At 43.7% G+C, this 12,535-nt stretch overlaps 1 protein-coding gene across 2 annotated transcripts in view; it reads right to left on the bottom strand.

The window, feature by feature from the left end:
* Positions 1-12,535, bottom strand: part of sgcd (sarcoglycan, delta (dystrophin-associated glycoprotein)) — a 133,242-nt gene that overhangs the window by 57,334 nt on the left and 63,373 nt on the right. For both annotated transcript variants that reach the window (XM_084564843.1, XM_084564842.1), the window contains 2 exons: positions 6,489-6,576; positions 3,622-3,741 (listed from right to left, as the gene is read on the bottom strand). In XM_084564843.1, the coding sequence (XP_084420969.1) occupies positions 3,622-3,741; positions 6,489-6,576 (208 nt within the window). The remainder of the gene's footprint in view (positions 1-3,621; positions 3,742-6,488; positions 6,577-12,535) is intronic.

Genomic DNA, 12,535 nt, shown 5'->3' with positions numbered 1-12,535 from the left:
AAACTTCTAGACTAGATCCAAAAGATTCAGTTTTGGATCAGAACTGAGGAAGCTACTCGGATGAGTGGCGAAACGTCATAAACCATGACCTGGATGACTGAGAACCTTCACAGACATCTTCTAGACTAGAGTGATTTTTAATTCCCTGCTTGGCTCGTTACCACAAAGACCCGATCCTGGCTAAACGGAAGAAACTGGCTGGACGGACTCTGAACTGATGGGAGCCTCAGTTGATGTTCTGACATCTGATTTGATCCTTATGTGGCTCGACTATGATGTGGTTTGAATACATATATTTTAATTTATGGAACTGAACTGAAACTTGGTTGTGTTTCTTCCTCTGTAGGTACTTATTGTAATGAACATACATCACATCTCCATTAGATGTTCTCTAAACCTATTAAGTCGGCCATCATGGCAGTTTGTTTGGTAAAAGACTGAAGTCAGGATTTAATACCGAGTTCAAATATAAAGTGACAGATTAAACGTTAACAAAACAGAACTACACATTTCTTTTAAACATCTCTGAACACCACCACCCCTCCTTCCTCGTCCTCCTGCCCTCCATCACTAACCTCCATTTGTGGCTCCGTGTGTTGAGAGGAGCTCTTTGCTGTGCTGGGTGACAGTAATGAACTCCGACTCAGTGAGGCTGGAAAGGATGTAAATGAATGTAGATGAGGATGAAGAGTAATTGCTCAGACAGAGGGCTCTGAAAGGTGTGTGTGTGTGTGTGTGTGTGTGTGTGTGTGTGTGTGTCAGGGAGCGAGGGGGAGAATCCATGGGAGCTCGTAATTGGAAATGTGTGGCCCAGTCAAAAGAGAGAGAGAGACACTTCAGATGTCTGTTTATCTATTAATGAAATTGAAAGGATGGATTGATCGGGGGGGCGGACGGATGAGTGATGGTGAATGGAGGCAGGTGGAAGTGTAATGGTGAATGATGCGGCGGAGGAAACAGGAAAAAAATAGAAATACTTTAAGTGAGAGGGAGGAAAAGGAAGAGATTCAAAAACTAAAGAGTCAGAGTGTGAACGCAGGAAAAAGGAAAAATAAAAAGATAAAATGCAAATCAAAGACGACTTCAGATTCAGTCATTTCTTTTTATCTTAATACTGCAGCTGTTCTAGTCTCCTAATCATCCACTGTGTCATTATCATCATCTTATTTAACTCCATGTTTCTTTATTATCATTTAGTATTCTCTACTGTTCAGTAAATTTACAGATATGTTTCAATGAAATGTTTCAGGACAACTCAGACCTTAGTAAACCTTTCTGACTTACTGACGATCCCTCAGACACATGAAATAGTTTCATCTGCCAAAACTCTGCTGCCATAAAACACAAATTCAAAGACTATTACAGTGAAAGCCTTGTATACTGTAGCTGGAACAAGATGATGCATTATACAGAATAAACTATATATATAACACTGCTTCTTGCAAAGGTTTGTGCATTATGTGCAAAACTTTCAATCAACACGAAACCTCCAACGTCAAAAACTGCAGTTCGAGGCCGGATAAGACGGAGTCAGGCACCGCCATGGCCAGCACACTGAGCTTTAATGTTGCTCTTCCTAAGAAATTTGGGGTGGCGTAACAGACGGTCAGAGGTGCAGCTTGTCCACAGGCAAGGCAGGCAACTGACAAACTTTAAACTCCTGCAGTGGCAATGTGCTAAAAGGAGACCTCCCTCAGGTCTGCACCTGACACTACTCTGTACACTAAATCCCAAACGAAAAAGAAAGAGCATTAATGCAAGATGGTGGTACGTGAAGCAGATAATGAGGATTATTAATAATACCAAACAGCTAAGTAAATGCTGCTAGTCCAGCCTTAACTATGGCTAGCAGCACATTGTGTCCCGCTCTTACCATGACCATGTCGAGTGAGTGCACTGTTAGCTTAGCGAAGGGAGCCTGAAAGAATGTGAAATTAGAGTCCTAGAGTCCCAACAGACGCTTTAGATGGCTCATCCATCTTTACATACAGTCCATGCTGTGTCTCTTGCTGAACAATAACAGAAAATACTTTAACTTGGTCTCCTGGTTTTGGCCATAGACTGTAGAAAAAATGGAAGCTGCATCTCCACTTCCTAGGGATATAGGCTGTGTCCTGAGGAGAATTTGGAGCCAGAGTCTGAGGAGCGCTGTCCAAGAATGGAGCCACATTATCAATGACCCGTCCACACTTCCTCTTCCTCTGGCATTTATGTTTAATTAATACTGCACTCTGCATTTTCCTACTCTCACGTTAAGCTTCACAGAGCTGTCGATCATCATGAAATGAACACTTGAACATACATCAGTATTATACTAACTACCTGAAATGACAGAAACCATCCTTGAAGAATTTATTTGACGTCTACTTTAGTGTTTTAGTTTGGACTTAGTTCTATGTCTGGAGCTAATGACCTATACCGACGCCAGCCACCAGGGGGAGCTCCACATGCCTTGGCATCACTTTAGAGGAGCAGTCATGGCGTCCACTCTTTATACGGTCTATGGTTCGTGCTCAGAAGTCGCAAAAAACATGAATCTACCCAACATGTGAATTCCCAGCAGAGGTTAGAACAAAGCCTCATGTGAACTTCAACAACGCTTAAAGACAATATGATCCTCTCATGCTTCTTGGACAGGGGCCTACAAGCAACCTGCTAATGCAACAGCATCAATAAAATGCACGGTGGAGAAACTATGAACACCTGAGGAGGAGGAAACCTCCCATTCAGCTCAGAGTGGACAGTTCGCTACTGTCTACAGACTATATTAAGATTTTAAAATGTTTTGCTTAGTTAACTTATGAACGCCCATACAAAAAAATATATATATTTAGCATTCAGGTCCCAAGTCAAGATATGGCCTTAGAAGTGACTTTCACAGACAAGAGCTCAGTACTAACCCTCAGGCTGGGGTTCCATGTCAGACACATTTCAGAATTTCCATTTAAGTCAACGCCTCAGTCTCGTGACATGGTGCTGTGACGAGGAGGGAAGTCGCTGTTAAGCTCACACCTGTCACTCCCCGTGGGCAGGTTACATTTCCCATCAGACTACAGGATGATCTCTGGTGCAGCTGTAATTGTGTGCAGATGCTTTGTTCACCAGTAAGAGCTCCTCACCATCATTTCCTTTGCCAAGCTTGAAATCTCCTCCTCCTCCTCCTCTCATACGTGAGTACTACCAGCACAGATCTGAGCACCCTTCACCTCTCTGCTAACTGCTTATAATGCTAATGTAAGCACTACAGCCTTCTGCTTTGCATTTATTGGAAGTCAGTCAGACACATTTCCTCGACTCTGTTGCAGAAATATTATATGTGAGAGCCTAGTATGTACATTTCACTTTTGCATAGGTCAGGCTGGATATCCTCAGAGGGAGTATTTTTAAAATGCATTGGATGTATCATCAGAATCTAATGTTAAGGCCCCAACAGCTTAAAATGCTCCACTACAACGTCACAACAAAGCAAAGAAGAAACAAGGTCACAGCATCTAATGTCGGCGTACCGTTGGAGAAACAAACATGGCAGGTCTGTTAGAAGGCCTTGACGGTCAGCACCACATCAGCCACTACTGGCTTCACACGCTGGGTCTTTAACAAACGTCTCGGCCATTCACTCACCCATCACCCGGAGCCTCTCTGCACCCACCACCACCTCGTGCTCGTCGGCGGAGAAGAGGAGCTTCCCAGAGTTGGATTTGACTTCAAACATCTTGCCTCGTGCTTTAAATCCATTGGATCCTAAAGCGAACACAGAATGAGAGGAGACATCAAAGAGGAGCGACGGCAGCCGTGGATGATTTCTTACTGAATTACTTCAGAATATGAAAACTTTAAAATGCACCGAGAGGAAGCTGCATCTCTGACTGGAGGAAAAGAAGACTGAGTCCTTACCTGGAAACCAAACCCATCAACCTCGGTATTAATTTTGTCAAAGAGGGTTTGAATAAACTGTCAACTGTTATTTGACTGTAGTGAAGTATGATGTCAAGGTCTGGTCTTCTACAGTATATCTGTCTTCTTTATGTTCACTTATTAACGCACGTATTTTAACCAGACTTTTATATATTTGTCAGTTTTTCTTTTCCAGAGCTGTTACTGTTGAAATCTGCTGCATCTATTATGAATTTAACTCGACTACATTTGCAAAAACAGAACAAGATACAAATCTTTTCAGAGCTGCCTTGAGGTCTGCAGAGCTCTGGGGTCAAATGTCCTTGTACACACACATAACCCAGATAAAGTCAGTTTCTTTTTTAAGTCTTTTTCTAAGTTATGCTAATGTAGTGTGGTATTTTCAACCACTAATCTTCTTTTTACAGTACAATGGGATCTGATATTGTTTATGCACCTGCTTCTCACCTCTTAAAATGTTTTTCAGATCCTGTTTTAATCAAAAGGAGAAAGACACAATAATGACACTGAACCAAGCAGCTGTCTCAGGGACTGAAATATAAAGCCAATGCCAAGTGCATCAAAATACAGTTCCTTAAAGGTCCACTAGAGCCTGGCTCTAAAATCAAGTCAACCCCCATAGACCTCGATGTTGAAATCTCCAAATGCACAGCAGAAATCACCCGTTCAGATTATATCAAAGATATTAGACCTTTAGCTGCAGAATATGGAGAAGGCTACAGAGAAATACCTGCTACACTATCCCATCTAACAAGATGCTGTGGAGTACTATTGATAGTACTGAGGTGCTGCCTGTTTTTATACAGGCTATACATATCTGCAGCTCACAGTATGTAACGCATGAGTATATGTATTCAGGTCTAGAATATAGATTTCATTACTTTCTACTGTGTTTTTATTAGTGACGTCATCAGAGACTCGTTGGTGTCGACTTGATTTCCGTCACATAACAGTCGACTTTAAAGAATCTGAACTTGTGCAGCCTCTAGAGTCAATGAGGGGTCATCCATCTTTGTATACAGTCAGAGTATTGACTAGATTAGAAGAGATGAGATGTTTAGAAGCTCTAACTCATCCAGATGTGATGCCTTGGAATGAAAAACACTCATCTGCTGGAGAGAAGCCAAAACTGTGACTCGTGTCACAACAAACAAGAAAATGTAGACAACTCCCTCCAACCCAGATTGATTCGTCTCATGTGGCGGCAGAAAACACTCAGCGCGGAGGGTGACTGATTGACACCCGTGCAATTGATTCTGTCGCTCTCCATCTGGGATGTGAAGTTCCTCCCCCCGTACACCAACAACCTCTTAGTCATCCACGAGAGGCGTCTGAGCAGACGTCCTCCTCTCCAGACCCACGAGGCAAATGTCGCCTCACTTTGTCTTTTCCTTTACGGTGAGAGACACTTCCTGTGCATGTTTACACAAAGTGTTTTCCGTTCTCCCAACACCGTGAGCTCCATTAGAGCGTGACAGGTGGAGAATGGGGTATTGTGAAGAAGAAAGTGCGTTCACAGAGTTACGGTGACTCTGCTGGTGCAGTTAAAAGGACAAGAGGAAGAAAATCACGACGTGCTCGTGTCTAATAATGAGGCGACTTCTGGCAGTGAGAGCAGAGGTTCGTCCTCTGAGAGTCTGGGTTAGAGACACGTCCTGAAATCAGCTGCAAAATGATTCATATGCTGTTAAAGTACATCTCAGTTTCTCCAGTGTTTTCTCCAGGTAGTGGATAATAAAGTCCCCAAACTGTTGAACCAGATCGATTAGTGGTTCCCAAAGTTTTTCTGCAAGGCCGACCTTTTGTAGATATTTTAGGGCCCTGCCCCCAGTTTGACACGGATGTACATGTCTGACGTACTTTATCAGTAAACAGTGGCTTCATTAATCACCAGATCAGAGCGGTGTCTTTCTCGTACCTCGTCATTAAGCTGCTCCTCAGCTCATACATGTGTCTCGTGATTCTGTTGTTTGATGGAGGGAACGCTTTTAGCTTGATGCTGCTTCATCAACCATCGCTGAGATCATTAGCAGAGGGAAGTATTCATTCCTCTGCTAACTGAGCAGCTCATTACTTTCTATGAGGCCAGTTGAGCGTGAAGACACAGATTTATAAAGATTCTGTTGTGCATGTCGACGTAGGTGTCTTTTTTTCTGAAGAAATCAACTGTCTTGTCCTTACGCTCTAGATGTGTTGTCCCCAGGTGGCACCTTAACTTGTTTGGTTTCTATTTTTAGATGCACAACACACGGTGGTCTCTCATCGTAACCCACCCTTCTTTGCTTTGGAAGTTGTGCTTTGAGTTGATGAAGACTCATCCCCCACTGCGTCTTGATGAAGACGCATTCCCTGAAGACTCACCCCCCCACCCGTCCCCCCAATAGCTCCTCACAGGCTTAGGGAACCTCAGAGCTAGATGATAAAATGAAAATAAAACACTGTATTGTACATAAACGGTTGGATGGGAATGTCTGATGGAACATAGAGTGATGTTTCTCATCATATGAAAGGAACATCAATGAAGTACATGAAAGCCGGTTGCCCTCCCCCCTCCCCCTCCCGCTGGGCCTTACCTGTTACGAGCTGTGTGAGCAGCTGGTTGTCGCTGTTGACGATATTGACCGACACGTTTCTGGACGACTGCAGGAACAGCGGGCGGCCCTGCGGAGAGATCGACCAGGTTATTTATCCAGCCTGAGACGAGCAGCAGCAGCAGAGGAGCAGATATAAACCTGGACATGCATCAGTCACAACTATTAATGTTCGCTGACATCAAAAATATCTGGTAGGTCACAATCTAACGCCAGTGGATATGAATGCAGAACGCTAAACTGTCACCAGAAGAACATCAGAGAGAATAACAACAAACCAAAGCTGACTTTCATTATGGAGGAGTCTCAGCTATAGAAGTCAGCTGATGGTTTGGAGTTTCCCCTGGATAGGTGTGACCAGTGTGTTAGCACAGTGTTAGCTTTTAGCACTCTAACACAAGCAGCCTCATTCTTTTACGTCGGCTGCTTCCTCTTATCTCCCGTCTTTTCTCTCCTGACGTGAACGCTGCCCTGACACGGTTCAACTCAGCTGTAAAATAATAAATCACATACACAACACGAGTGTCCTCAGTGAGACTTCAGCCCCCTGCTCCGTTTGATAACTTCCATTTCCCAGAGTGCCTTGCACCAATCTGTAACGCTGATCACGTTGGACACTCTGCTCTTTCTGTGCCCGACTAATCTTCATGCCTCAGTCAACTTCTTAATTAGAGATAACGGCCTGACCATTGTGCTGCGCCCGCGGCCGAGGAGGGGATACGCCTTGTGTGTATACCGCTGATAACATTATGGCTCCAGCAAAGCTCAGTGAAGTTCCAGTAAATACACAAAAAGTCTGATATACAAGTGAGAAGTTATTATAAGAACAACGTGGAGTGAGCTGAATGTCCCACTGACAAGGATGCAGAGAACAACCAATCGGCCAGCTATCATCATTGGCTGATATTCCACTGAAATGATTTGATTGACTGATCAAATTATCCCTCACTGTGGGATAAATTAGGGGATGAATTTAACTCAAAGAGTTGCTCCTAGTGGACAAATCCTAAGACAATTCTTAGAATCGTGATGTTTTCTAAGAGTAGATCCTGGTAAAGATAAAAGGTATTCCTAAAGAATCTTCAGAGAGCTCCTCAGGTGAGATGTGTTCAGAGCAGGGAGGAGGACTTTTAGGAGGCTTAGGAGTTTCTGAAGCAGAGGAGAAAATGGAGGAAAGAAGAGACAGGAGGGATATTCTACAGATACTGAAAGACAGTGAATTAATTCAACGCTACAGAATGGATCGTGCAGGAATCACGTTCGTGGCTGATCTCACTAGAGATGCACTTACTTCTCCAACCCAACGCCACAATGCAATATCACTGGAAATGAAAGACATCACAGCACTGAGGTATTTAGCAACGGAAAAATGCAACAAACAGCTTTTAGGATCAATCACAGCCTTTTAGCAACGGGGTCAACCACACCTCCTCACTAAGATCAGAGTTTCTGTCCATTCCTTGATCAGAGTTCTCTGAGAATGTTCTGGGATCACTGCTAAGCTAAGACTCCTAGCTAGGAACGTTTAGGCTAAGCTAGGAGCTCTCTGAGAGGACTCTAGGAGTCTTGGTTTGAGATGTCCTGGTCCCTGGACTAGAAAGCTGAACCTAGCAGCTCTGCTTCCCCAGAGGAAGGACCACCAGCTGGCTCCTTGCTATGTATGACACTTGCTTTCTAATCAGGACAACAAAAGGCCCAGGTAGCACGAGTCTACCTCTGAACATCCTGCCCAGGGACTACAGGTGTAAATTAGCTATTTAGCTAACCCTGGTATAGAAGCTATTCTATGCATGGTCCCTGTCAAACAAAACCAATAAACTAAACTAAACTGTGCACCGTGTACAGGTGGAGATAGAGATTCTTCAGCTCTGCAGGTCGAGACTGGTTCTATGACTGTTATGTATTTCATTCTACAGGAAAGTAGGACTTTATTTGTTCTGCTTTGATGTTCATGCTGTATTACTTTCTATCAACTCTCCAGGTTCAGAATTATAGTGCTTTTTTAAACCCCTTATAGGAGCCACACAGTTTGGTACAGTTCTCTCCAGTGAATGGTCCTATCTGACTGCTGCTCTAATCCATATTATGGCACAAACCTCTCAGCTAAGTAAAAAGAAATGATTACTTTAATCATTACTTTAAGACATGAAGGTCAGTCAGTCAGGAACATTCAAGAGCTTTGAATGTATCCTCAAGTACAGTCAAAAAAAAAAAACCCATCAAGCTCCTCGATGAACCTGGTTCTCATGAGGAAAGGAAAACCAAGAGTAACCTCAGCTAGAGAGGAGAAGTTCATTAGATTAAATTAACAGCAGCTCAGATTAAAGCTCACAGAAATGCTTCAGACATCAACATCAGCCGTTTGGAGGAGGCTGCGTGGATCAGACCTTCATGGTCGACTTACTGCAAAGAATCCACAACAGTGTCATGGTCCTGGTTTCCTGTCATCCGTTGCCTTGTTTCTTTCTTCTCTGTCACTCTCATTAGTCTCACCTGTGCAGGTAACTGGTGGGAGCACCTGACCCAGCTTCAGCCAATCAACAATCAACTTTTTATCCCTTTAGTGCTGGATAATTCTACATGTTTCGCTCTGTTTCAGCGCTTGAGCTTCGCCTCATGCTTTTGTGTTTTCTTTTTGTGGTTCATCTCCTGTGTTTTCTCTTTTTTCAGTTCCTCCCTCAGAGAGCCAGCCTCCTGCCCTTGCAGTCGTTTTATGTTCTTTCCTCACCTCTGGAGGTTCCAGTGTTTTTTTTGTTTGTTTGTTTTTTTGCTTTTGGATTTTGAGTTTTTTAATAAACTCACTTTGAATTCAACACGTTGTGCTTCAGTCTTGTGCATTCTGGGTCTGGCCTCCGGCTGGACATCCCACTACAAACGGAGGAATAACACACAAAGAAAAAAGAATCTTTGGCCAAAAAGCCTAAAGAATGGACACTAGACTGGTGGAAATCTATACTTTAATCTCATGAGACTTTTGGTTCCATGTCTTTGTGAGAAAAGGTGAGCTACTAGTTTCTACATTGGGTGAGGAGGAGGGTGAGGAGGGAGAGGCGGGGCAGTGCTTTGCTGGTGACACTGTTTGTGATTTATTCAGAATTCAAAGCACTCTTATTCAGCATGGCTACTGCAGCATCCTGCAGCGACACCCCATCCCATCATTTGTCTTTCAACAGGACCATGACCCCAGAGCCAGACCTAACCAAGAAGGAGAGAGATGGAGCGCTGCATCACATAAAGTGGCCTTCACTATCACTCCACCTGAACCCAGTTGGGATGGTTTAGGATTAGTTTGACCGCAGATTGAACACCTCAGTGAAAACCATTCCAGGAGACGACCTCATGGCGCTGACTGAGAGAATGCAGAGAGGGTTCAAAGCTGTCGCCAAAAAATATACTGGTTTATTGTTCGCTGTATAATTCCACATGCGCCTTCATAGATTTAATGTCTTCAGTATTAATCTACAATGTAGAACATAATAAAAATAAGAACCATCCAATGAGAACATGTGTCCAAACTGGTGCCGTCTGTCTCCACGTCTCCAGAACAGCTTCAGGATCACCAGCAGACGTCTTCCTGCTCAGTTTTCTGTTTCCTGCTGAGATGCCTCAGAGAGGCGACTGCTGGAGTCCTTTAGAGCTGTTTATGTACAGTACATGTGTTTAGCTTGTTGTGTGGCGCCTCTCATCCTCTCTGCCTCCCTCTCCTCTTCGTTGCTAATACTGCAGACCATATTACTCCCAGCAGGAGGCCTCTCACTGGGAGAGGCAAAAATAAATAAATAATAAAAATACATGAGATGAGACAAGGAGGAACGATGTGTGGACCGGAGGTGGTTGTAGAAATATCTCTCTGAGGCAGAGCGGCTGGTGGAACTAAAGCTGATCTAAACAAGCTGATAGACTGGTGTCCAGGTGGTCTTTGTTGAAGGGTGGAGAGGTACAGAAGGAAGCTGTCCAGGTAAAGGTAATGAGCAGTGGATGGTTCATTCATACAGTATCGGTTTGCCCACATTGTTCTGGACTGACTTTTCCAATGACCAGGTCATGTACACCTTGCAGAGCTGCATGAAGCCTTATGACACATCCTCCTCCATCTGCTCTTTATCTCCCACCGACTCACTGTTTTATCTGTTGTCTCTCTAACTTTTAACTAACTATTTCTATTCTTCTATGGTTTTAATATCCATCCCAGTGGTTGAAGACAGTAGCATGAATCCTGGTGTTATATACGGCCATGAGTTTTAGTTTTGGACTTTTGTTATTTGCTTGTTTTACTTTTCTTATCTGCTTTGTGTTTTGCTGTGTTGTACATATCAGCCTCTACCTCTACCTCTGCCCTGGCTCTGGGTCACTTCATCTGTTTGTTCCTGCATGTTTCCAAGACATTTTAATCTGTTACGTGACTTTAATCTGCCACAGTTATAATATATGTTATTAGATGTATTGACTCAGAAGCTGCACCAGACGCTGTCTGCAGCTCTGGACAGCTCTCTGTGCACGGCGCGCCATTTTAATCTGTTTAATCTGTTGTTGTGATTCAGTCTGTTACGTGCTTCAGCTTCTATATTTATATTTATTGACAGAGTGAAGGTGTTTAACCTGCTGCACCGTGGGTCACCGTGGGTCACCACGGGTCTGTGCTGCACATATGGCAGAACTGACAATAAAGCGGACTTTGACTTTCCACGTCTATATTCTGCCAACAGTGTTCCTGCTGTTCTCCTGGAGTCTCTCTGTTCCTCGTGCTTTACCTCTTTATGGATTTATTCAGTTGTTCTATGTTGGATTACTTTTGTTCAATCTATTGTTTGGGGTTTTCTGGTCTGAGACTGCTCTTTTTATTAAGTTTCATTGAGGGTTTCCCCTCATCCCTGCCACACCGTCCTTCCATCCATCATAATGTATTTATACTGTCATAATATACGTTCATTTGATAAATTCTATCCATACTTCTACTTCATTTTAATGTGAGTATTATTCCACTGCCAACATGTACTTGTCTGAATCGCTGTTGAACTTGGACGCCTCCTTTCCCGTCGCCGCCTGTCAAAACACGCTCAACGTCTTCCCGTCTTCCTCTCTAGTTCTAAATCAGTCCTCCTCCATCTGTCTCTGTTACCTCTTCTTCTTCTTCTTCTTCTTCTGTTATTCCTCATCTCCATCTCCGTCCACGCTTCGCTCTCCTTTGCTCCCTCTGCTCTCCCATGGCCATCGCTCATACCACCTCTCAGGCTGCGTAAGGTCCTAGACAGCAGAGATAAAGGACGGCGCTGGCTGGCGTTATCAAGCCATCCGTCGCCTAACTGCACACAGCGATTATTACTGCCGGAGCAGAAGAGGCAGAGGGAGAGAGTGCCTTTCACTTTATTGGGCCCATCTCTCCATTCCTCTGACATCTCTAGGCTTGGATGCTCTTCTTGTAGCGAGGACAGCAGGAAGCAGCTCTGAATGTTAATTTGTTTTACCAGGAGACCTCAGACACAGCTCGCATTTGGATCGTGTAACAGTTTGGTAGGAGCAGAGCATGAGTTCAGAGAAACCAAGTATTAATCTTAGAGTGCTGAGAATCAGACCGTCCTGACTTTATTAAACAGAAGACAAGATACAATGGCAAGACGCCATAGACACGTATAAAGATAGACGAGGAACAGCTCCTCTAAAGTGAAGCCACATCAAGTAGAGCTCCCCCTGGTGGTTGGCTGCAGTATAGGTCATAAGCTCCACCCCCTCCATGTTAGTGGGCGGGGCTTGGGCCAAACTAAAACACTAGAATACATGTCAAATACATTTTTGTTCAACAATGGTTTCTGTCATTTTAGGTAGTTAATATAATGTTGATGAATGTTCAAGTGTCAGTTATTTGGATAAGTTTCATTTTAGTTACTTGACGCTATAGAAACAGGATGTGACATAATGGCGACTACCAGTTGCCATGCCGACCGCTCCCTAGATGCACATGTAGGTAAGGTACAGATTTGGCCGAGGAAGACAGAGACATTTCAGTTTGACACGAGTGGACAAACAAATAT

Source organism: Chelon labrosus (assembly GCF_963514085.1).
Source record: "Chelon labrosus genome assembly, chromosome: 17".
Lineage (NCBI taxonomy): Eukaryota > Metazoa > Chordata > Actinopteri > Mugiliformes > Mugilidae > Chelon > Chelon labrosus.
This window is presented reverse-complemented; position numbering and strand designations above follow the sequence as displayed.